This window comes from Pimephales promelas, chromosome 17, assembly GCF_988280905.1.
Source record: "Pimephales promelas chromosome 17, fPimPro1.hap1.1, whole genome shotgun sequence".
Lineage (NCBI taxonomy): Eukaryota > Metazoa > Chordata > Actinopteri > Cypriniformes > Leuciscidae > Pimephales > Pimephales promelas.
The window spans coordinates 31,711,110-31,734,101 of NC_142785.1; the positions used below are offsets into that span (position 1 = coordinate 31,711,110).

The 22,992-nt window shown below is 38.0% G+C and overlaps 1 protein-coding gene across 4 annotated transcripts in view; it reads left to right on the forward strand.

The window, feature by feature from the left end:
• The first annotated feature begins 2,529 nt into the window (after positions 1-2,529).
• The window catches only part of adam12a (ADAM metallopeptidase domain 12a), a 118,029-nt gene continuing 97,566 nt past the window's right edge, over positions 2,530-22,992 (forward strand). For all 4 annotated transcript variants that reach the window (XM_089122374.1, XM_089122375.1, XM_039651446.2 and 1 more), the window contains exons 1-2: positions 2,530-2,830; positions 20,647-20,759. In XM_089122374.1, the coding sequence (XP_088978500.1) occupies positions 2,728-2,830; positions 20,647-20,759 (216 nt within the window). In that variant the 5' untranslated portion in view covers positions 2,530-2,727. The remainder of the gene's footprint in view (positions 2,831-20,646; positions 20,760-22,992) is intronic.

Genomic DNA, 22,992 nt, shown 5'->3' on the forward strand with positions numbered 1-22,992 from the left:
ATAAATCGCCTTATTTTCTCAGAGAATTATTGTGGTTCTTAAGATACAAAAGGGTTTTACACACTGATCAAAATGACATGCTGCATGAGTAATAGGAGATCTCAAATGCGTTTGTGAAACCAGAGACCCTGTTGTCTGGGATTGTAAAGTCTGTTCTGTTCGTTTGGACCCAATCACCCCTACTGAGGGCTGAAAATGGCTCAATACCTGGAGATATGAGAACCAGACCCTCCAGGTCAGTGGTTCAGGTGACACCACAAGTAATCCATCATATCATGCATTTCTTCGCATTACAGGTTTTTCCCCACAGCAGTGAATGGACGGCACAGGTGAGAGCATGCAAATGAAGTTTATAGGACATGTATATGGTGTGCACTGACCCTGCTTTCCCACAGGAGCTCGTCTGAAGGTTATTTCACTCTTGAAGACAGCTGGTATTGACCCCGAGACGGGATGGGATTGGAGTAGATCTGTTCCCTCCAACAAAGAGCACGGGGCTTATGAGGGCCATTCTACCAAATGGGGGCCCTTTGTGTTCCCAAGGTGAAAGACAGTTCCTCATTAACACGAGTAAGGGATGACTTCAACAATGAAGTGCTGATTTTTAATTCCCTGAACACACACACACGAGAAGTACTCAATGCATTTTCCCAGAAAAATCAAAAGGATGTGAGTTTTAGGCGTGTATGGCAAGCCTCAAATCTGATGACACTTTTTACCCTCAATTTAAACCTCCACAATATGTGTATTTTTTTCACAAAGGTTTGTCTCAGTCAATTTATGTCTTTGTTGACAACTTAAGAACGTTTAAAGTTGACGTTTTGAAGTTTTATGTTTTCTCCTCCCCATGGCACAGGAAAGAATTATTAGTTATCTTGAGAATTATGTCACATGTCATGTGAACGACTAGTAGTTCTCGCAATACTACAGATATGGTTATGTTTGGTTAGAGCCCTAAAACAGAGGGACGTTTTTTTTGAAAATGATATTGAATATGTAAAATTACAATGAACATTATACATTCAAATTATAACATGTTATAATGACCTCAATATAAAGACCAAAACAAATGTGTGTGAAATTTTAATATTTCTTCTGTTTCATTATACAAATTGACCCCAAGGAACACCGATGCTACAAAATTTGTACAGGACTTTGAAAAAGTCCTGTATGTTTACAGAGTTGTCCCCATTAAATTAGGAAAAGTCATTAAATTTTAAGCAAAAAAATAAATAAATAAATAAAATTATGTTTTTTTTACAGACGTTAAACATTGAATGGGGTCAAATTGACCCCAAGGATAATAGGAGGGTTAAATGCATGATGCATGTAAACCTATACAAAATTAGGAATTGGGGCACTTTAGGAATGGTTCCTGACTCTTTTTGTCCAATTAATTTAGAGGAAGAAATGATAAGCCAGAAAGATGCTGTTATTCAGACATTTCATTGAAGAGTTCTTGGAGAAAATATGGGGTTTGTTCGATGTTACAGTCTTTGAGGATGTGTTTCGAATGGATTTGTGCTGTCTTTTGGATCCATTCCTGCCTGGCCTTTTGAAACCGGGGTAATGCAAGAACAGAATGATGAAATCACACAGTTTTTGCTCTTTGGAAATGATTTCCACTCATGTGGCTGCACAGCAGACGCTCTTGATGTTGTCATTGTGCTCGGATCTGCATGTGCAGTCTGTATGTGATGCAGATTTTGAATAAGGTTCATCATGGATGTGTGTTTTTTTCATGTCTGCCTGCAGTAAATCACAAACTGCATGTGCAATGCAGTGCATGCTGGTCCAACACTGCTGCACTGTGAGTTAGCATTATTTCATTTATTTAAGGCCATCATTAGAGGTCATTTACATGACATGGCGCATTACAAGTAACCGTGGCTCTGAATTACTTGTCATGTTGGATATATTTTATAATATTCTATTCTTGGTCCTATACTAATTATGGGATTAAATGGCATGATGACCATTTCAATTAATCATTATCCTTTAATTAAAACAGAAATGACATTAGATTAAACTGATCAATGCCGAGTTCGTTGCCCTTTCAACTCAATGTCTCACTCATAAAATAATATTCATGACATATAGGGTTTAGCAGGGTCATACATTTCAGATATATGTTATCCTCATGGCATGGAAAACACAATAACTTTCATTGATTACATCTATAACACCATTACTTAAAGGTCAATTATTATTATATATTTATTTTGCATTTGCATTAGCTTTTTGTCTCAAATTAACAGTTCCAAAAATGACAGCGTATATAGTGACTAAACGTGAGTTCAATAGGATATTGTTTGGGCTGGACAATAACTGTAGAAATGCTTCTTTAGCCAAAGACCCGTGCAACCAAGACAAAGACATAATTGTTTGTTAGCGAATATTAATGAGAGTTATTATAAACGGTTACCGTTGTTTCTGATCTGTCTATGGTTTTTGCACTTATCCAGAATCAAAGGCGCGAGAACATCGTCGCGCTCGCACACATACACACACGCGCGCGCGCGCGCACGAGGCTCCCGAGTTTATGTGGCTCGTGCGCTCATGGAGAGCTGATGTATGGCGCGCGCGTCTAAACGCTCCTGACGCCCTGAGAGTCTCTTAGATTTCAGGAAGTGTGTGAAGAAGTCCTCATCCGCCGTGTGTCTGCCGTCGCTGCTCTACATATTATGGTCGTTCTGCCGTGATCCGCGCGGATTCCCGTCGGGCACCATGTCCAGCCGGTACAGCCCGAGGCGTGCGCTCCTGCCCGCGGTCTGCGCGCATGTTGTGTCCGTGCTGACTGTCTGCTGCGCCGGGAGTCTGTTTACAGCAGGTAACACACATTTAAGTGTAATTGCTTTATGCACTTTATAACTTTCACATGACTGTGTGGCTGCGATTCAAAGCTTTTGCGCTTGACGTAGTTTTGGGCATTATGGGCACACACAAGTGAAACCGCACAGTTGTTTCTGTAAGACACTGTTTCTACCTCATCTGACCCGTAAATTGCAAATGTTTTGACTTCGACAAGTAGCTTAATTTAGAAGTTTACACGTTTAACATACTGTCTAAGCTCACTTGGTTTTGTCACAGTTTGTATTGTGAGCAGTCAGATTAAGTCTTTTTTTCTCGAAGCAGCACATGAACTGTTGCACATTTTGTATGAAGAACATGCTCTGCTTTTTCTCCAGAACAATAACTTTAGGGGATTTTTGTGCATTGTTAACAGAAGCAATAACAGAACATATTTGTGTTTTGCTGGTGGTTTCCATTTTTGATAACTTTGTGGTTTGTCAGTTGTACACTATGATGATTCCATGGCATATACAGCTGAATGTGGTTGAATGGCACAAAAACTTGTCATACTTAAAATATAATTTCCAATTCATTTTGACTTTGATTGCCCAGCTTATTAGGGGCAATATGAGGTGTATAAAGGCTGTTATATAATGTATATATAAATATATAAATATAAATGTATCATATATATATATGAAGAGTTCAGATGCAAAAGCCTCTAAGTGCCATTTGAAATTTTCTTCTAAAATGATCATTTTTATCAAGCTTGTATATTTAAGTTCAGTAATTTCACTTAAATGGCAATGAAGATTACCTATTAATTGTCATTTAAGTGAAATTACTGAACTTAAATATACAAGCTTCATAAAAATGGTCATTTTAGAAGAAAATTTCAAATGGCATTTAGAGGCTTTTGCATCTGAACTCTTCATATATATATATATATATATATATAGATAGATAGATAGATAGATAGATAGATATACATATAATTAGGGACATTTCTACCCCAAATTCTCATTACAATAATGCAAAACAATCTTATTTTCCTTACTGTAATGCAACAGTTGCAGAGGTTTTACTCTAGATCTCTCTCTCTCTCTCTCTAAACATATCATCACTGGTAAAGTGCTCTTAATTAACACAGAAAACAATCAGTCTCTCTTTTCCTCCTGATGGTAAATGTGTTTGTGTGTGTGATGATTGTGTTATTGTGTGCTCTGCTGAGTTAATTGCATGTAGACGATCATTAATAGTTAAAAGCTCATTCATCACAGACACGGTAACTGATATGAAATGAGCGGGTTTGGTGGACGCAGTCAGGGTGATTATATGATGTGAGCGCAGGGGCTGAACTAATGAAACAAACCCGCTGCATGCAACAGTGGCAGATTTGATGAATGGCACAACGTTTAGGGCGACATGGTGCTTGATCAGCCACAGATACACTCATTAAATCAGAGCACTTATACTAAACAGGTGTGCTGGCGGGAGGGGGAGATGTGGAGGATCTTATGGACAGTATAGTTAGTTACTGGTATGGATGTAAAACTATAGTAAATTAGCCACCATTGTCATCAAGAGCAGTTCAATTTCTCATTAATGCAATTATCTAATCAACCAATTGCTTCAATGCATTTAGGGGTGTGGTCCTGGTCAAGACAATCTCCTGAACTCTTTCAGACACCGTGAGAAAAGAGCTGATGCTGCTATATATATCTATAATGGGAAAATTTGACCTTGGATGCATTGTAAACTTATGTAGAAGACTCCAAAACAACATTAGGTACCTTCAAAATTGCATAATAAGTGCACTTTTGGAATGGTTCCTGACTTTTTGTCAGATTACAAGAATGGTTCTTGTCATTTGTGAGTCATTAAAGGGAGATAGAGGCAAGGAAGTGCAGAGGAACAGAAAGATGAGTGTGGAAAGATGTGAAAAGAGAGAGAACAGAGAGACAGGCACGAGGAAGAGAGATGAGCCCGTCACAGAGGGGTGTAAAACCAGAAACCGTTGATGTGACAACAAGGTTACAGACACACGATCAAAGCAGCACTGCTACCAACATGTGTTTGAGAGTGGATACCGACTACTGTGTGTGTGAATGTGTGTGTGAACCATGTCCCTGAGTCTTCTACAAACGCTCACTTTCCCTCCAGACGCAGCGTGTGGGAACACCAGAGTTCATTCCCACTTCTGTGACTGTGTTGGCAAGTTAAAGTTCTGCAAAAGATGAAAACTTTATCATCATTTACTCACCCTCATGTCATTTAAATGCACTCTTAGAAGAAAAGGTTCTATCAGCGCTACGTATTTGGAACCCCTAAAAAGTTCTATACATTCTTAAAAAGGGTTCCTCTGTGTTCTATATAGAACCCTGGGGTTCCATACTTGGCCAATAGAACCTTTTACCAAAAAAAAAAAAATGGTTCTATATAGAACCATTTTGGAGTTCCATATATGAAGTGGGGGATGGAACCATTTCTGGTTCTAAATAGAACCATTTCTTCTAAGAGTGTGTGCTTGAATTTCTTTCTTCTGTGGAACACAAAAGGGTCCAGAGTGCTTTTACACACATGAACACACCTACTTTTCTTTTGAAAGTAAAATTTATCAAAGAATCCTTAAAAATGTAAATACAACACCATATAGTTTCTTGAGCATCAAATCATCATATTAGAGTGATTTCTGAAGGATCATGTGACACTGAAGAGAGTAATGCTGAACGTTCAGCTTCGATCACAGGAATACATTACATTTTACAGATGTTTAGAAAACATCGATTTTATATTGTAATAATGTTTCACATTGTTACTGTTTTTTACTGTATTTTTGATCAAATAAATGCAGACTTGGTGAGCATAAAGTCATATTGAATTCTTACGATAACTTTATAAGAGGAAAAGGCCAAAACTTTCTGTCATCATTCACTGAGAATCGGAAATCTCATCCGCTGTCACGGTTTTAAATGCATCATATCGCAGACCAAGTGAATACCAATAGCTTATGACTACAGAAGTATTGAAACATTGTGTAATGTGTGTCTGTTTGTGTTTCACAGAAGAAAGAAAACCAATCATTTTTGGGTGCACTGTTCCTTTAAGATTTTCATGCTCTCACTTCCTCTGGGAAAGTAATTCAGCAGCTCATCTTCCCACAATCCCCCCTGGTGTGAAATACGCAGGGCAGTGACAGGAAGTGGTTGCCTGGCTGCCGTTATTAAAGACTAATGAGTGAATTGATCAGAACAGGTGCCTCACGAGTCCAGCATGTGGTCCTGCTGGAGGCTGAAAATGACTGGAAACCCTTAGTGGTGGGCTTTTATGAGCTGGCGTCTGCAGAGATTGTTCGTTTTATGGGCATGATCAGTTGTTAAATGCAGAAGGGTCATGGAGATGCTATTCGGAAGCATCTGTTATTTTGCATTAAGTCGACAGGAAATTAAAATGGACCTAATTTGTTTCTGTAATGCACATTTCTAGTCTTGTTGCGTATGAATCATCAATGCATGCTATTCGTTGTCAATGGTGTTTGTATGTTTTTTTTAATCTAGAGGGCAGAATGGCTACTGGTTTAATGCTCATTTATAAAACGGTTAGTTCGAATCCTTGATTCTGATTATTCCGATAAAACACGGCTATGACCGCTTCACCCAACAGTTCTATTGGTCGCTGCGCAACACTGCAGTTCTATGTTGTTTTTATTTGAGCGTTCATGCATTTTACACATAAGAACGTTGTTGCTGTTCACGCTCAGGGACTATTTTTTCTAGCGGAAGGAATGCTTTCAGTGATTTTACTTCATGAAAGTTGCACTAATACATTGTTTTTTACTTTAATATTGTGAGGCAACCGTTTTATAAAAGCAATAAGGTACTCAAGGCAAGTGCTGTATCGTGAATAAGTAACGGCTGAAGGGGTTACTCCGCTTCCAGACTGATCTCATGAAGTAGTGTATGTATGACACGCCAATTCGTATTTCCATTTTTGGCGCGCTATCAAGACGCATAATCGCTTTTCAGCATGTTTATGAATGCCGTTGACTTAACGTTATTACTGTATATACTATAAATATATGACTTACCTCAACCCCATCCCTAAACCTAACCGTCACTGGGGTTAATGGCATTTATGACTGTTCCCTTACCATCCTAGGAAAAAAAAAAAGATCGCTCCCCAGATGTAGATCTACATTTTGCTTCGTTTCGCGCAGACGTTTGACGTGTACAGACACTCGGACGTTAATGGCGTGGACATACACGCATACACGCGGATAGCTCAAAATGTGTAGAGTTAACACGCCACTTGACTCGAAAGTGGCGTGTATGTTTACGCAAAAGTCATGATGTCATGTTGCCGCTTCGCATCGTGCCTAACAACGCCCTTCAGCCGTTACTTATTAACAATACAGCGCAGCCTCTCGTACCTTATTGCTTACATATCAATAAGTGCTTGAGATTATGCCTGCGTGACTTTGAATCACTATACACTCTAAAAAATGGGTTGTTTTAACCCAATTTTGGGTCAAATATGGAAAAACCCAGCCATTGGTTTACATTTTTAAGTTACATTTTTAACCCAATGTTTGAGTTTGTCCATATTTGACCCAAAATTGGGTTAAAACAACCTAGCATTTTTTATAGTGTATGCCGCTTTTTTTTTTTTTTTACAGTTTTTACTTTACTTTTGAGCCTTGGTGAACAAGAGGTTTCAAAAACCTACAAAAAAAACCCAACTTGACCAACTTTTGAATGGTAACGTTACTCATTTTGAAGGTAAACGGCTGCTTTATGTTGATTATGTTATTATAATATGGTTTTTGACGCATCTGTAGATACTTTTTTGGCTCTATAGGCACCAGTGTAATTTTTGGGTGAACTGTCACTTTCTTTCTGTTTGTGTTTTTTGGTCGTGGTACGGTGCAAATTGCATTCTTTATTTCATGTAGAGTTTAACATTCGTACGGCCTGTTGCTTTTCGCCACATGTCCTATTCTCAAATGACAGTTTCAGGCATACAGTACGTCAACGGTCAGAGTGAGCAAGTGCTCGTCTACACACCCACGAATGGATCATGGCAGAGCTGAAAACAGCTGAATGGGATTGAGTATCTGCTGGTGAATGCATGACTGCCAGAAAGAGTTTCAGGAAAAACCGGCAGCTGTTCATAATATCCTATACGCTGCTGGACTGTTGAGGGAGAGAAAGCAAGAGACACCCTGGAAAAACAGACAGTTGAGGGTGTGGGGGGTTAATGAAAGACAGACGGAGAGAGAGAGACGGAGCCTGTGCAGTGACAGACAGTTGCACACATGTATAGGTTAAACACTACAGAACATGTCTGCATGCACGACTGCCTGACACACACACACACACACACAGAGAGAGAGAGAGAGAGAGAGAGAGAGAGAGAGAGAGAGAGAGAGAGCGGTCAAACGCTTAAACTCAACTGACCCCTTCCAGAGCATTTCACCTTCTCAATATGAAGATCAGGGCCAATTACAGTATGTTCTCAATAAAGCCCAACAGTGACCGCCCACCTCTTTGTTCAAGAGTATTTCTTAGTCATCTACTGGGAAATCACAATATTTCATGTTCTTATAATGAATGAATGTGAACATAAAATATTCAAGCAAGGCGAGAATTTGTGCTTATAAAATGTAAACTTTTTTTTTTTAAATGAGTGATCGTTTTGCTTGATAAGACCCTTATTTATCGTCTGGAATCGTTTAAAGCCCTTTAAACAGTTTGCAGTTTGCACTGAAACTCTCATTTGGACCTTGAACCGTTTGGTTCCCATTGAAGTCCATTATATGGAGAAAAATCCTGGAATGTTTTCATCAAAAACCTTAATTTCTTTTCAACTGAAGAAAGAAAGACATGGACATCTTGGATGAGTAAATTATCAGCAAAACTTTGAGCTGAGTAACTTTGCAGATCACAAACAGCTACAGATAACACACTAAAGAAAAAGGAAAACAAGAAATCGCTTTATATGACCCTAGACACCAGTTTTACAGCACCATTAACACATCATTGAATTACTTCTTTAAAGTTATAAAGACTCTTCAGATTCTGACCTTTAGTGGTCTGCAAGTGTCCATTTGGCTCCGTAACTTTTTATGGTGGAATAAATAATTAGTTGCATTTAACCCAGTCAAGTTGGACAGCAGCAACCGTGTTTCATTCAGCTTTTTCTAGTTTGAGTTTCTCATCATGTTTCAAGATGTAGCTGTGGTGCCCTTGATGTGGGGAATCAAGGCCTGTGATGTGATTAATCACGAATCCAGCGCCTGTTCACCCGTCATTAGAGACCCGCTCTGGGATTAAACGCCCTCATACGGGACGTCTGCTGCATTCTGAAGGAGTTTCGGATCTCCTTCGCCACATCACAGACCTAAGCTGAGCTTTCAGCCTTCAGCATGGCTAATTTCCCCTCGTGTCCGTGAGGATGTGTAAATCTGAGGAGCTGGGAATCACGGATCATCGATGCAGAGGTCTGCTGCGTGCTCGGTTTAGGTGGTCTCAGGGGGTCTTCATGCACGAGTGGAGCTGGCGGTGTACACAGGTGTGACCCAGAGACTACAGCAGAAAGACCCAGTAGAGGCGATCCATCACTTGGATAAAAAAGTGTGGGAGCGAGCTTTATCCAAAGCATGCTCGATCCGTCATGTGTGGCCTTGAATGTCTTTAGTAGAGCAGTTGCACGGCAGGGAGATAGTAATGCACTACAGACCCCATTATTTACTCACGGCTTACGTAACTCTAAAGCAGATATATACTAGTGCATTTTTAAAACTATTTTTTAGGAAATATACACATCTAGTCTTTAGGCCTGCACGATATTGGAGTATTTTTTGAATTGCAATCATTTGTTTTTCTGCAAATTGCAATATAAAAAGTACAGGAATTTTCACCAGCTATATTTGGAAAGAATGAAGATTTTGATGATGATTCTTTTGGGAGGGGAATGTGCATTGAAGATAAAAATTATTTTAAAACAAGTTTAGGGCTGAACATTTTGGGAAAAGCTTGAAAGACTTGGGTGATGATGCTTTACAACAAACTACCTCAACCTCTTTCAGTATCCATAAAATATTGCTATAAAATAATTATAATAGCCTGTTTAAATAGTTTTTTTTTATTATTATTTATTAAAAAAAAGAAATATATTGTACCATTACTAGTTTAATTGTAAAATAATCAACTATTTAGTCAAAATTATTTTATGCTGCAACATTTGCATCCTAATTTCTTCTTTATTTCAATATATCATGCAGCTCTGTCTTTTCTGAAATTATCTGAAAATTATTGCATCTTTTTTTCTAGGGGTATATTTTGTCCTAAAATGCTCTGTAGAAAGTTAATTAATGAATGCAACGGTCTTTCTAGTAATAGCATGCATCAAATAATGGTTTATAGGTGATGCAAATGTTCGTATGACATTTTGAACGTGTCTTCATTGCTTTTGTACATTGAAAATGTCATAAAATGTAGTTTTAGAATGCTGTGATGTGCGATATAAACCAATGGCTATGCTTTAAAAAGGAACAAGCTGTTTTATACAAGAAAAGGTTCTATATAGAACCTTAAAAGGTTCTATCAGCACTACGTATTTGGAACCCCTAAAAGGTTCTATACACTCTTAAAAAAAGGGTTCCTCTGGGTTCTATATAGAACCCTGGGGTTCCATACTTGGCCAATAGAACCTTTTACCAAACAAATGGTTCTATATAGAACCATTTTGGAGTTCCATATATGAAGTGGGGGATGGAACCATTTTTGGTTCTAAATAGAACCATTTCTTCTAAGAGTGCATATACTACATTAACTTACAGGTTTCAACAGGAAACGTATAGAGAGAGAGAAAGAGAGAGAGAGAGAATTATAATATTGCATAAACTTGTGTATAAAATGCTAGTGCTTTTTAGCCTAACGGTTGAAAAGCAGAGAATAGCATCAGACATCAGCTCTTGACATTTTTGTCAAGCAAATGGGTTGTGTTGGTCCTGTAGGGATGATGTCATGATCTTTTTGAGCAGCAGAGCTGCCCATGTGACCTGGCTTCATCTAAATGTCACGTGAGGTTATCTGTGTGGCTCCCAGCTCTTCGGGCGTATGCTGCTGGATCAGTGTGCCAAGGCCAGGTGGCTCAAGAGACCTCAGATGTCCAGCTAACCCAGCAGACCCCCTGCCCAAAAATATACCCCAGATAAATTCTTGTGTGTGTATCGTCAGAATATGGTTAGTAGTTTAGTAGTCAGAGGTTTGCAGAGCTCATACTGACTATCCAGCAGGGGGCATCACTTTCACTGAGTCCTGATGCCATCATGCCCTGCTCTTTTCTTTATGTTCTATACACACTTTGTATTTTGCATGGCATCATTTACAGAAGCCTTGAAGAACGGGCAGGAGCTTAAGTTTTGTTTGACACGATACAAGACTATAGTTGGAACGAAAATGTGTTTTTACTGATCAATGCCATAAGAGAACCCCTTTTCTTTTTAGAAAGTCATCTATCACAACGTGGAGTGGAACGTTAATGAGATAAGAACGGTCAGAGGATGATGCTCAGAGTCAGAGATAATGTTTCTAATGCAAAGTCAGCATGAGATGCAAATGTTTTCCTAACATTGTGTGCTTGTGTTTCAGACATGAATGAGCAATAGATGGATAGAGAGAGAGAGAGAGAGAGAGAGAGAGAGCAAGAGAGCAAGATAGATAGATAGAGAGCCATAGATGTGCACTCTTAGAAGAAATGGTTCTATTTAGAACCAGAAATGGTTCCATCCCCCGCTTCATATATGGAACTCCAAAATGGTTCTATATAGAACATTTTTTTTTGGTAAAAGGTTCTATTGGCCAAGTATGGAACCCCAGGGTTCTATATAGAACCCAGAGGAACCATTTTTTAAGAGTGTATAGAACCTTTTAGGGGTTCCAAATACGTAGCGCTGATAGAACCTTTTAAGGTTCTATATGGAACCTTTTCTTCTAAGAGTGTAGATAGATAGATAGATAGATAGATAGATAGATAGATAGATAGATAGATAGATAGATAGATAGATAGATAGATAGATAGATAGATAGATAGATAGATAGATAGATAGATAGATAGATAGATAGATAGATAGATGGATCATACTGAATTCCTGTCATTTTGATTTAACTTCCTGTGGAGTCGACTCAATTCAAATTCATGCTCGAAAGCGAGTCAGTTTTTCAGTTCTGAGTTTTCTCACCTGTTGAGCATGAGAAAAGAACGAAAGAAATAAATGTTATATACTCTTATACAAGCTTGCATGAACTCGTCCAAAGAAACACAAGACACTTTGGGGTATTTTAGTAAATCCCAGTGTGTTTTCACTCCTTTATCCCAACATGATGTTAAAGACACCACTGATTACACTCATCTGTATCAGTTGATTATTTCATTATTCTCAATAAGCCTGCACTCGTGGATCCGACTGACAATTTCCTGTTTTCTCCCGCTGAAGATGGAGAAGGGCCTGTCATTGGGTGTTCCTCGTCATCTGTCTCGGATTAACTTTAATTCTTTTGTCTTAAGGCGCACAGAAGACCTGTGTCAAACATTTGTTTCCTATGTAAGGACGCTCAGGACAGGGATGTTCATGCTCTCATGAGGCAGGAACCGTGAATTTCTCTCCCGCATCTTTATCTCTCTCTCTCTATCTGGACTTCAGCCAGTGTTTTTTACACCGTGTCTGTTTGAGCTTTCTTCTTTTTTGCTCTTTGTTCATGTCACCCGTGGCGCTGTTTTTCATACATAATCAAACGCAGTACAGCAGCGGGATGTGAACATGCTGAGTGGCTGTTTCACAGGGAGATGCTGTCATGAAGCTGCAGGTGTTTGCAAAGTGAACCATTAGTGGTTAACTGGGTGGTTGGGGATCACAAATAAGATCTTGTAGAACAGGGGAGGCTTCCTGGAAAGAACGGCTAAGATCATTTACTGACGAGTTTATATCGTCGTCACTTCGGTTCACGTTGTCCGGCAGTGTTTTTATGAGAGCGAACCCTTCCTGGATTGAGCCTCAGATCAAGACGAGTCCTCTAGTTTAGTGCTGCTTTTACATAAAATCCTGTAAATTGTGAAATTGGTTGAATGGTATATAATCAAAATGTTTTAGCTTGGTTTGAGAAACTATATAACAGCAAAAGTAGAAATGTTTAATGGAAGTATGTCACATAAAGTTCTTTAGTGCGCTCGCATAACTGCAGCGTGAAACCAAACCAAGACTTTATGAAAATGTATCAAAATGTGAACTTTGGTTCGGACCTTGGTGCGGACTTTCAGATGTGAAAACGCCGAAGAGAATCTGACTGACCAAACACAATTATTTCAGTTTTACTCATTAAACTTAAAGGGTAACTAAACCCCTGGTCAGAGCCTGACTCCACCCACTGGCAATATTTGAAAATGCTGAAAAAGTGGGCAGACCCCAGCGGAGATAGAGGGGACGAAATAGATGCTAAAACACTCTATCCTGATCGTTTTCAATACTCACAATTCCAACTCCTGACTGGTTTTGACGACACAAGATGGTTTTTATACTGCCAAGGGCGTAGCTCGAGTGGTGAGCTGAAACCTGCGTACGTCACGAAGTGTGGAACATCCAATAGGAAAATTCAACTGCAGTAGCCACTGTTCAACCTGAAGAGGGCAGCACTAAGACATTTTTACACTATATATTGTAGAAATAGAACACTTTATAAACAAATGTCAAAAAAGTTACTCGAATCAATGACTGGCATTAATAAAGATCCATTCTTACAGATCATTAACTAAAAAAAGTTGGTTAAGTGTTTAGTTACTCTTTAAGAAAATGTAAAGCCAGCCTGGCCTTCACACCAGACAAACAGGTCATAGTAGGTTACCGGTCTCATCTGCATAGCAATGCAACGACAGACCATGTGTGCTAAAAATAGCACCCAAATTATGGAAATGGGCTAAGATGGATCCCTGGGAAACACCACCCGATACAGGAGACCAATGTTCACCAACTCTAAAACTTTTATTGGAGAGATATGATTTAAACCCTTCAAGAGCACTTCCTTTACGGCTCCAAGCGAGCAAGAGGGTCAGCATGGGACAGTGTCAAAAGCAGCACTTAAGGCTAGCAGCACTCACAGTCCCCAGTGTCACCAGTAGTTAGCAACTTATCATTTAAAAACTTCGAAAATGCAGCTTCTGTCGAGTGTAATTTTAGAAAACCTCATTAAAAGACTTCAAAGAGGGGGATTAAATGGATTAGTTCACTTTTAAAAAAAACTTTTGCTGATAATTTATTTTCCCCCATGTCATCCAAGATGTCCATGTCTTTCTTTCTTTAGTCGAAAAGAAATTAAGGTTTTTGATGAAAACATTCCAGGACTTCAATGGGAACCAAACGGTCCAAGGTCCAAAAGACAGTTTCAGTGCAAACTGCAAACTGTTCAAAGGGCTTTAAACGATTTCAGACGATGAATAAGTGTCTTATCAAGCGAAACGATCGCTCATTTAAAAAATAAATATCAAAGTTTAAGTTTTACAAGCACAAATGCTCACTTTGCAAATGCACGATTGTGACTCTCCTGTTCGAACTGGTTCATCAAAATGAACAAATCTTTTTCTGAGTCAGTTTGTTCGTTTCGTTCGTTGAATGAACCAAATGACACGAAAAAAGATTTGTTCATTTTGATGAATGAGTTCGAACAGTGTCACGAACGTGAACATTTGAGCTTATAAAACTTAAACTTTGATATTTATTTTTTAAATGGCAGATCGTTTCGCTTGATAAGACACTTATTCATCGTCTGGAATCGTTTAAAGCCCTTTGAACAGTTTGCAGTTTGCACTGAAACTCTCTTTTGGACCTTGAACCGTTTGGACCCCATTGAAGTCCATTATATGGAGAAAAATGCTGGAATGTTTTCATCCAAAACCTTAATTTCTTTTCCACTGAAGAAAGAAAGACGTGGACATCTTGGATGACACAGGGGTGAGTAAAATTATCAGCAAAAGTTTTTTGAAAAGTGAACTACTCTTTTAATATGTGCCTTATAAGGACTAATAACAGCCAGTATCCTATGGTAATAAGCAACTAGTTAATAGTGAGAATTGGACACTGAGGTCAAACCAGAATACTAGCATCCAAATCACAACACACTGTATGCTTGTTGTTTTAGCCGGAGGAGACTAAAGTGGGATGCGTTTGCTTCAGTCCAGGGAAGGGCTGTGTTTTGTGTTAAAGGGGACTTTTCGCAACAGCGAATAAAACATTTGGTGCTCCATTTGCAATGAAAGAAAAAAGACTGTGAGGAAATGGTTATTATTGCGGAGGCTGTCACATCGAGGGCTTGTGTAAGACAGAAAACAGCCCCCTGGGTGTTCAGGAGGAGTGCAAGGCCCGTTCGCTTTCACTGTATTGCCGAGGCTTTAGAAAGGGTTTGCGGTTGCTATATTGAAGTGGTTGTGAGCCAAAAAATGCATGATTAATTTTTGGAGATGTTTTCTCTCACATCCCCTCAGGTCCAGATGTCAGACAAAGATGCTGTATGTGAACTTTACTTCAGACTCCCACTGGAGATTAAACGCGGTTTGTTGCATCTTGGCGTTGTGAAGTTCCCAGACCTACAAGATCTGCGCAGACTTTTGGTTCAAACACCAGTTCTGACATTATGGGAAATCTTGTTTAATAAGATGGTCTTATAGTTTAAAGGATACATTATGTATGTATCCATGAACCACTAACTATGAATTGTTGCTTTTTTATTTACTTTTATAAGTCTTTTTTAAGTCTGCATGGTCTCCCTACCTGAAAAGTGTACAATATCCACCTAAAACCACCAACATTTCAGCTTGACCAGACTGGGAGACCAGTTTAGACCAGCTTGGGTTAGTTTAAGCTTAGTTAGACCAACAAAATAATGTTGGTTTAACTTAAAAAAGTAAGTAACCTGGGTTGCCTTAAAATTTTAAGTTGATTGAACTGGAAAAGTGAGTTAATACAATGAAGGAGAATGATTTAATCATTAGAAACTCAAAATTATATGTTATCTGAACTAAATAAATTATTTAAGTGGATTTGACTAAAGAAAAAATGTTGTGATTACTACACTGTAAAAAATATTGTTGGTTTAACTTAAAAAAGTAAGTAACCTGGTTGCCTTAAAATTTTAAGTTGATTAAACTGGAAAAATTGAGTTAATACAATGAAGCAGATTAATTTAACCATCAGAAACTCAAAACATTATGTTATCTGAACTAAATAAATTATTTAAGTTGATTTGACTAAAGAAAAAATGTTGTGATTACTACACTGTAAAAAATATTGATGGTTTAACTTAAAAAACTAAGTAACCTGGGTTGCCTTAAAATTTTAAGTTGATTGAACTGGAAAAGTGAGTTAATACAATGAAGAAGAATGATTTAATCATTAGAAACTCAAAATTATATGTTATCTGAACTAAATAAATTATTTAAGTTGATTTGACTAAAGAAAAAATGTTGTGATTACTACACTGTAAAAAAAATATTGTTGGTTTAACTTAAAAAAGTAAGTAACCACCTGGGTTCCCTTAAAATTTTAAGTTCATTGACCTGGAAAAAGTGAGTTAATACTATGAAGGAGATTAATTTAATCATCAGAAGCTCAAAATAATAAGTTACCTCAACTAAATAAATTATTAAAAAGTTGATTTGACAAAAGAAAATATGTTGTGATAACAAATCTTGAAAATATTTTTTTACAGTGTGTGTGCATTCACAACAGCGCTTGCATTTTTCTTTCAAATTTTGAAAAAGGATTTATTTTTTTCGATTTGCATCTGGAAACAACATTAGATTTCTGAGGCAGCGCTTCAAGGCTTTATACCTTTATTAGTCAGTGATTTGCTCTCATAAATCCAGGACAAAATATCTGCCCATAAAGAACAAACAAATATAACATAGACGCTCCCAACCACACGCTCGCTTTATTGACAATACTGAAGAGATATATAAATAACAGCGTGGATGAAGAGTGTAATAGCTAAAGTTTCTCGCTCTGCTTTATTGAGCATGTAAATAAGCGCTGGAGCCACGTTCCCTCACTACATCTCCATAACTTTATAATTTACTGACTCTCTTAAACGGCTCCACCACACAAGCAGGAGTTTCTGAAATGAACAAGTATGGCTTGTTGTGCAGCTCGAGTCCTCTCCTCCATTACCCCGTTTACTGGTGAACATTAAAAGCCCTGCTGTGTCGCGCTAACAATAGTGTCCATTCACCCACGACTGTGCTAATGTGAAAGAAGCCAGTTACTCGTCTCGTAGAGGTGTACGAGTTTTTCAAAGGACCACCGAAATGAAACGGCTACAAACGTGATGACGAATCCATGTGTGTGTCGGTCGTACTCGTAAAACGGTGACGTCAGCGTAGACCCGGGCACTCTGTCACCCAAACTAACCTCTATGCTGAGGCTTCAGACGACTGCTTTCAGAAGCAGTTGGTGTTGGATTCAGATCTGTCAAGCTCTGGGCTTAAGGATCAGTTTTATTGGCATGGAAATTATGGCTAATTCTACATCAGCCGTAAGAAATACAGCCTAAGCCGCGTAGTTGGGTGGTTCGGTGTGCGGTCACTAAACTCTGTGTCTCATTGACTTCAATTCATAATGCAAAGAGACGAGTGACTCTCCTGTTTAGCCTACATATAATAAATGTAAGAAAAAAAAATATTTATATTTGTGTGTATATATGCACATAGGTTATTTTTTATTGATATCATGCTTGATTTTATAAAACAATATTTTAACATATTTTCTACTTTAAAAATAATAATATCTCTATTCAGTGAGGACACATGATACAAAATAACATATCATAATATTTTTGTTTAAAGCTACGCTGTGTAACTCTTTTAGTTTATTCTTAGCTAAAAACAGTTCTTTCAAAAATATATGTGCTCATTAATATATATTTACTTCGTTCAAGTAATAAAGTATTCTCGTGAGTGTATAATATGCCATTGAAAATACATATGGATAAGGGGTTCGCCATGTTGCCCCTCCATCTTGAAAGTACATTACCCAAAGAGGGACATACCCGTTAATTCAAGCTTCGCCTTTCGCGTTTACGTTTGAGTTAACACTCATGGACGAGGTCCAACTGGAAGCCATGTTAATCTTGGACTACATTGGCCACCGTAGGAGTTAAAACGAAATAGGAATTGAGAGGAACAGAAACTAATATTCCCTGGATGGTCATATACCTTTTCACCACTAGATGGGGGTAAAAATCACACAGTGTAGCTTTAAAATAAATTATGTTCTTTTCAACTTTTTTATTCATCAAAGAATCTTGATTAAATTTCCACACACAAAAAAAATTTGCTTTCATCATTGATAATAATATTAAATGTTTCTTGAACAGAAAATCATCATATTAGAGTGATTTCTGAAGGATCATGTGACAAAACTGGTGTAATGATGCTGAAAATTCAGCTATTATATTTTAAAATATATTTACATAAAAAACAGTTATATTAAATTGTAATATTTTTTCACTTCCGGGGCTTTCCGGCGCTTGCGCAGACCGAAGTGCCCGCGCCCTCAGAGTACTTGGACGTGGCTGTGATTACAAGAGGTAAAAACGATATAAATACTGTTGGTTTTCTCACACAAACCGCTCGTTTCGCGTCTTAGGCCATCAATGTGTACTTACATGTACGAGTCATTAAATCATGTTTAATCTGGACTTCTCTGTGCATGCTCTTTGAGGTGGTGACCATAGACCTCCATTATATGACTGACAGACAAGAACGGTTGGACCTAAAAATATCAAAATTGAAAAGACACCTACATCTTGCATGCCCTTGAGATAAGATAAAACATACCAAAAATTAATTTCAAAGTGAACTATCCCTTTAAAGCTATTACATAGTTGTATGGGAAACACACCCCTGTTCGGGGACTAGTTATTTAAGTTAATGTCTCATTTGTTGAGTCTTTTTATGTTGGACATGTTTAGAAATTTGCTGGAAACAAAGCAAAAGAAAGTGAGAAGTGTTTATTTATTTATTTATTTATTTTGCTGAGTATGCCATTTTCCTCTAAAAAATGACAAAGCAAATATACAATGAAGGATGGTGGCCGTCCTGGCTCTGTTTGTTTGAGAGTAAATGTGCTGACCAAGACATTTCACAATGTTATCTGACAGTGTCTGTTCCTTTTCACAGTGTGTTCTGCGTGTGGGAAACCCTATCAGACATAAAACAGAGCTGAGATGACTAATCTACACACCGGCTCGCTGTAACTCACACACACTTCATTCTGTCTGTCCGTGAGTCCATAACAGAGGGACTTTGAGGCCTGATTGTGGGTCAGATGGGGTAAAAATGCGAAAAACATCCAAAACCTATAGTGAACCAGTCGGCCTTGAAATCTGGCAATGGTTTAGTTCTGGAACAGCTATCATGTTGGATGCGTGCCTATGAAAGTTCTTGTTTGCAACTATAATCCTTTAATTTCTCACTTGCGTGCATTGTAAACCAAAATGATACTGTATGTGTGCATTACAAAGAGGATGTTTCAGTAGTTTATAAAGATTTTAATGAAGACAAATAATGTGCGGCGGTAGCATGTAGATGCTAGTGAACTCTTTTGTTTTGACTAGCGTGGCTTCCTGCACGTCTGTGGGTTTGTAATGTAAACTACACTCTTAACAGCTCAGCTGTCACTGCATAATGAAGTGTTTCCGTGCATGATAAACAAAACGTACTGTTGGTTTCATTCTTGATAAATGCTTGATGTGTGTGCGTGTGTGTTGTTTTTGTTGTCAGCGAGTTCATTGAGTGTCAATGTGTTTATATTGTTGAAGTGTCTGTGGTAAACTCTATTGTCTGAAGAAACAGTTTGCTTATGCTTGTACATAAACACTGAGGATCTGTTCCAGAACTACTGTTGAAATTAGAAATAAAATAATAAGTATATTTGTGTGAATATATATCTTTATATATATACAAATATATTTATATTATTAAAATATATTTATTTAGAATTTTGTATATGTGTGTGTGTATATACAGTATACATACTTTGTATATAGACAGATTAGGCATTAAACACTATGCTGTTCTACACTCTTAGAAGAAAAGGTTCTATATAGAACCTTAAAAGGTTCTATCAGCGCTACGTATTTGGAACCCCTAAAAGGTTCTATACACTCTTAAAAAGGGTTCCTCTGGGTTCTATATAGAACCCTGGGGTTCCATACTTGGCCAATAGAACCTTTTACCAAAAAAAAAATGGTTCTATATAGAATCATTTTGGAGTTCCATATATGAAGCGGGGGATGGAACCATTTCTAGTTCTAAATAGAACCATTTCTTTTAAGAGTGAGCAGGCTTTTTTAGGCCGATTCAGCACAACTCCAAAAAAGAGGACAGTGGGCTTAAAATTCGCACTGTCGGGCCAGAATCCGGACGTATGGCCACCCTAGTTATGACTCATATGTGATGTCACTTTTATGACGTCTGATGGACGAGGCCACAAGAACAAGCTTCATTAGAGAGGTCTGATCTGAGTCGAATCAGGCCTGAAATAGAGGGTTGCAGTTTCCAGGGAGATTGTTGTCAGGACAAACCTGATGTCTGGAAGCATCGATTAACAAATGTTGTTCATTGTGTCTCTGCAGGCTGCAAATACGAAAGGAAATGATATTTTTATAAAGCATGGATTGAAGAAAGAAAGCTTAGAGTGATTTTAAATAAGCGTGAATCAGCGATGTCGTCAGTCAATGGAAAGTCTAGGCTGAAGAGTTGTTCCTTTAAGGTGGAGATGTCATGTACTTGTGTTTCTTCTTTCAGCCGCTTATCCGACTCAACCCGATTCACCAAACACGCTGGAGCATTATGATGTGATTGAGCCACACCTGCTCATTGGAGGACAGCAGAGACCGGTTAGTCTCATCAACTCGATGGTAAGTCACTGGTAAAGTCAAGCCCATTTCTTTTTTCTTTGTTCAGGTTCATTTAAAAATAGTCTAAAAAGTTCCAAATTACAAAGTCAGTCCAATGGGAGTTTTTTCTCAATATCAGTGTCACTGTTTCTGAACTCCATTGTTTTTTGAGAGTTTTTTTCTCCGGGAATGAACACGTCACAATATACCTCATTTAAATACTTCATACACAGAATAAAAGGGGCGGAGCCTGGTTGAGTTAGTTAGTAGTGTGTTGATACTCACGGTTATGGTAAGGGGCGGGACATTTTCCAAACACCCTCAAGGCACTTGACCAATCACAACACAGTGCTCCAGCCGACCAATCAGAGCACAGTGTGATTTTCAGAAGGAGGGGCTTCATAGAGACAATAACTAAACAGAGCGTTACTGACAGACTGGAAAGAGAGGAGCTGCAACAATGGAAAATATGGGGAAAATAATGTGTTTTAAGCAAAATTAAGATCTTTTTAAATATGGCATATTGGCATAATAGATGCTCTTTAGAGTTAAAAATGCCATTATACACAGATTGCATCGTCAATACAAGGTCTTGAACAAAAATGTATGCACCTCTTGATGGAAATAAATGTTGTGATGTTATTTCCATCAAGAGGTGCATCAGTTTTTGATGTCCAACTCTCTGTAAAGTCTCCTCACATGCCAAAGACTTTCAATGAATTTAAGATCTGGACTCATAAGTGCAAATTCATGTGTGAATATGATTCTTCATGCTCCTCCCAACCGTTCTTTCACAGATTGAGCCTGATGAATCTTGACTTTGTCATCCTATGGCCATGATGTGTTTTCCTAGAATGGTTGTTTAAGAAATGAAAAGCTACACTATTAGAAGAAAAGGTTCTATATAGAACCTTAAAAGGTTCTATCAGCACTACATAGTGTATTTGGAACCCCTAAAAGGTTCTATACACTCTTAAAAAAGGGTTCCTCTGGGTTCTATAAAGAACCCTGGGGTTCCATATTATTTGGCTAATAGAACCTTTTCTATTAAAAGAAAAAAAAAATGGTTCTATATAGAACCATTTTGGAGTTCCATATATGAAGCGGGGGATGGAACCATTTCTGGTTCTAAATAGAACCATTTCTTCTAAGAGTGTACACACTCCATCAATTAGTGTTAGAAGAACTGTCGCCGAACATATAACATGATAGAAACATAATAATGCCTGCAATAATGATCCAGTCATAGACTCTTAAGCATTTGCCTATTTAAATCTAAACAGCGGCCGGGCAGTGTATGTTGACCTTTTAAGTTAGACTTTGAAGATGAACGTGTTTAGTACAAACTATGATTACATGCCTGTTCTTTTTTGAACAAGGAGTGAGTTTGAACAGTTTGATGTGTTTTGGGAAGCAGCAAACAGACCTGCCTGTGAGAGAACATGAGCCCTGGAGGGGATTGGGGAACTGCTGCTTTTGTCCTTAATGAAAAACATTTCTCAATCAATTTATTGAATGAAGACATGCAGGACTGTTTTGAAGCCCATTTGTTTGTTCATTTATTTACTTGGAGTGTGTTGTTTTCTTACTGGAGTTTGTAAAAAGGTTTTATAGACAATGTTTTACATGTGTACTGCCGTGAGCAACAACCATTAAGAGTAAAACAGACCACCTAGGGATCTCTCTCTCTCTTTCTGTGTGTGTGTGTGTGACTCTTCCTTGCACATATTACTGTAAGAGTCCCGACTAAGATACCAGATCCTAACATAACATAACCCAACAAAAATTGTTATTATGAAAGTTATGACTTTATCAACTTCATGTTTTTACAAACCCATATGACTTTTCCTGTGGAACACAAATGAATAAATCTTTACACATTTTTTCCATACAATCACAATTCATAGTAACGACTTCTGTCAAGGTCAAAAAAGGACAAAAAGTGTCATAAAAAAAACACAAAATCACATTTATCTCCCAATATATATTTTAAGGAACAGACAGTAATTTTTTTTTAGTTCAGTGGCCCACTTTTATTTTGTTTCAATTCGTTTTTTTTCCTTAGCAACCGTAACTAGGCGCGGGGAGGTCTGGAAAGCTTTCGAGTGAGGGAAACATGCCGAAGCATTGTGCATATATTTTAACGTAAAATATGACAAAAGACAAGACGGAGGCTCATTGACAAACTTATATTTCAGCATTTTCTTACAGTAATCAACGCCGTACTACCCCTCAGTAACTTTAACCCAATCAG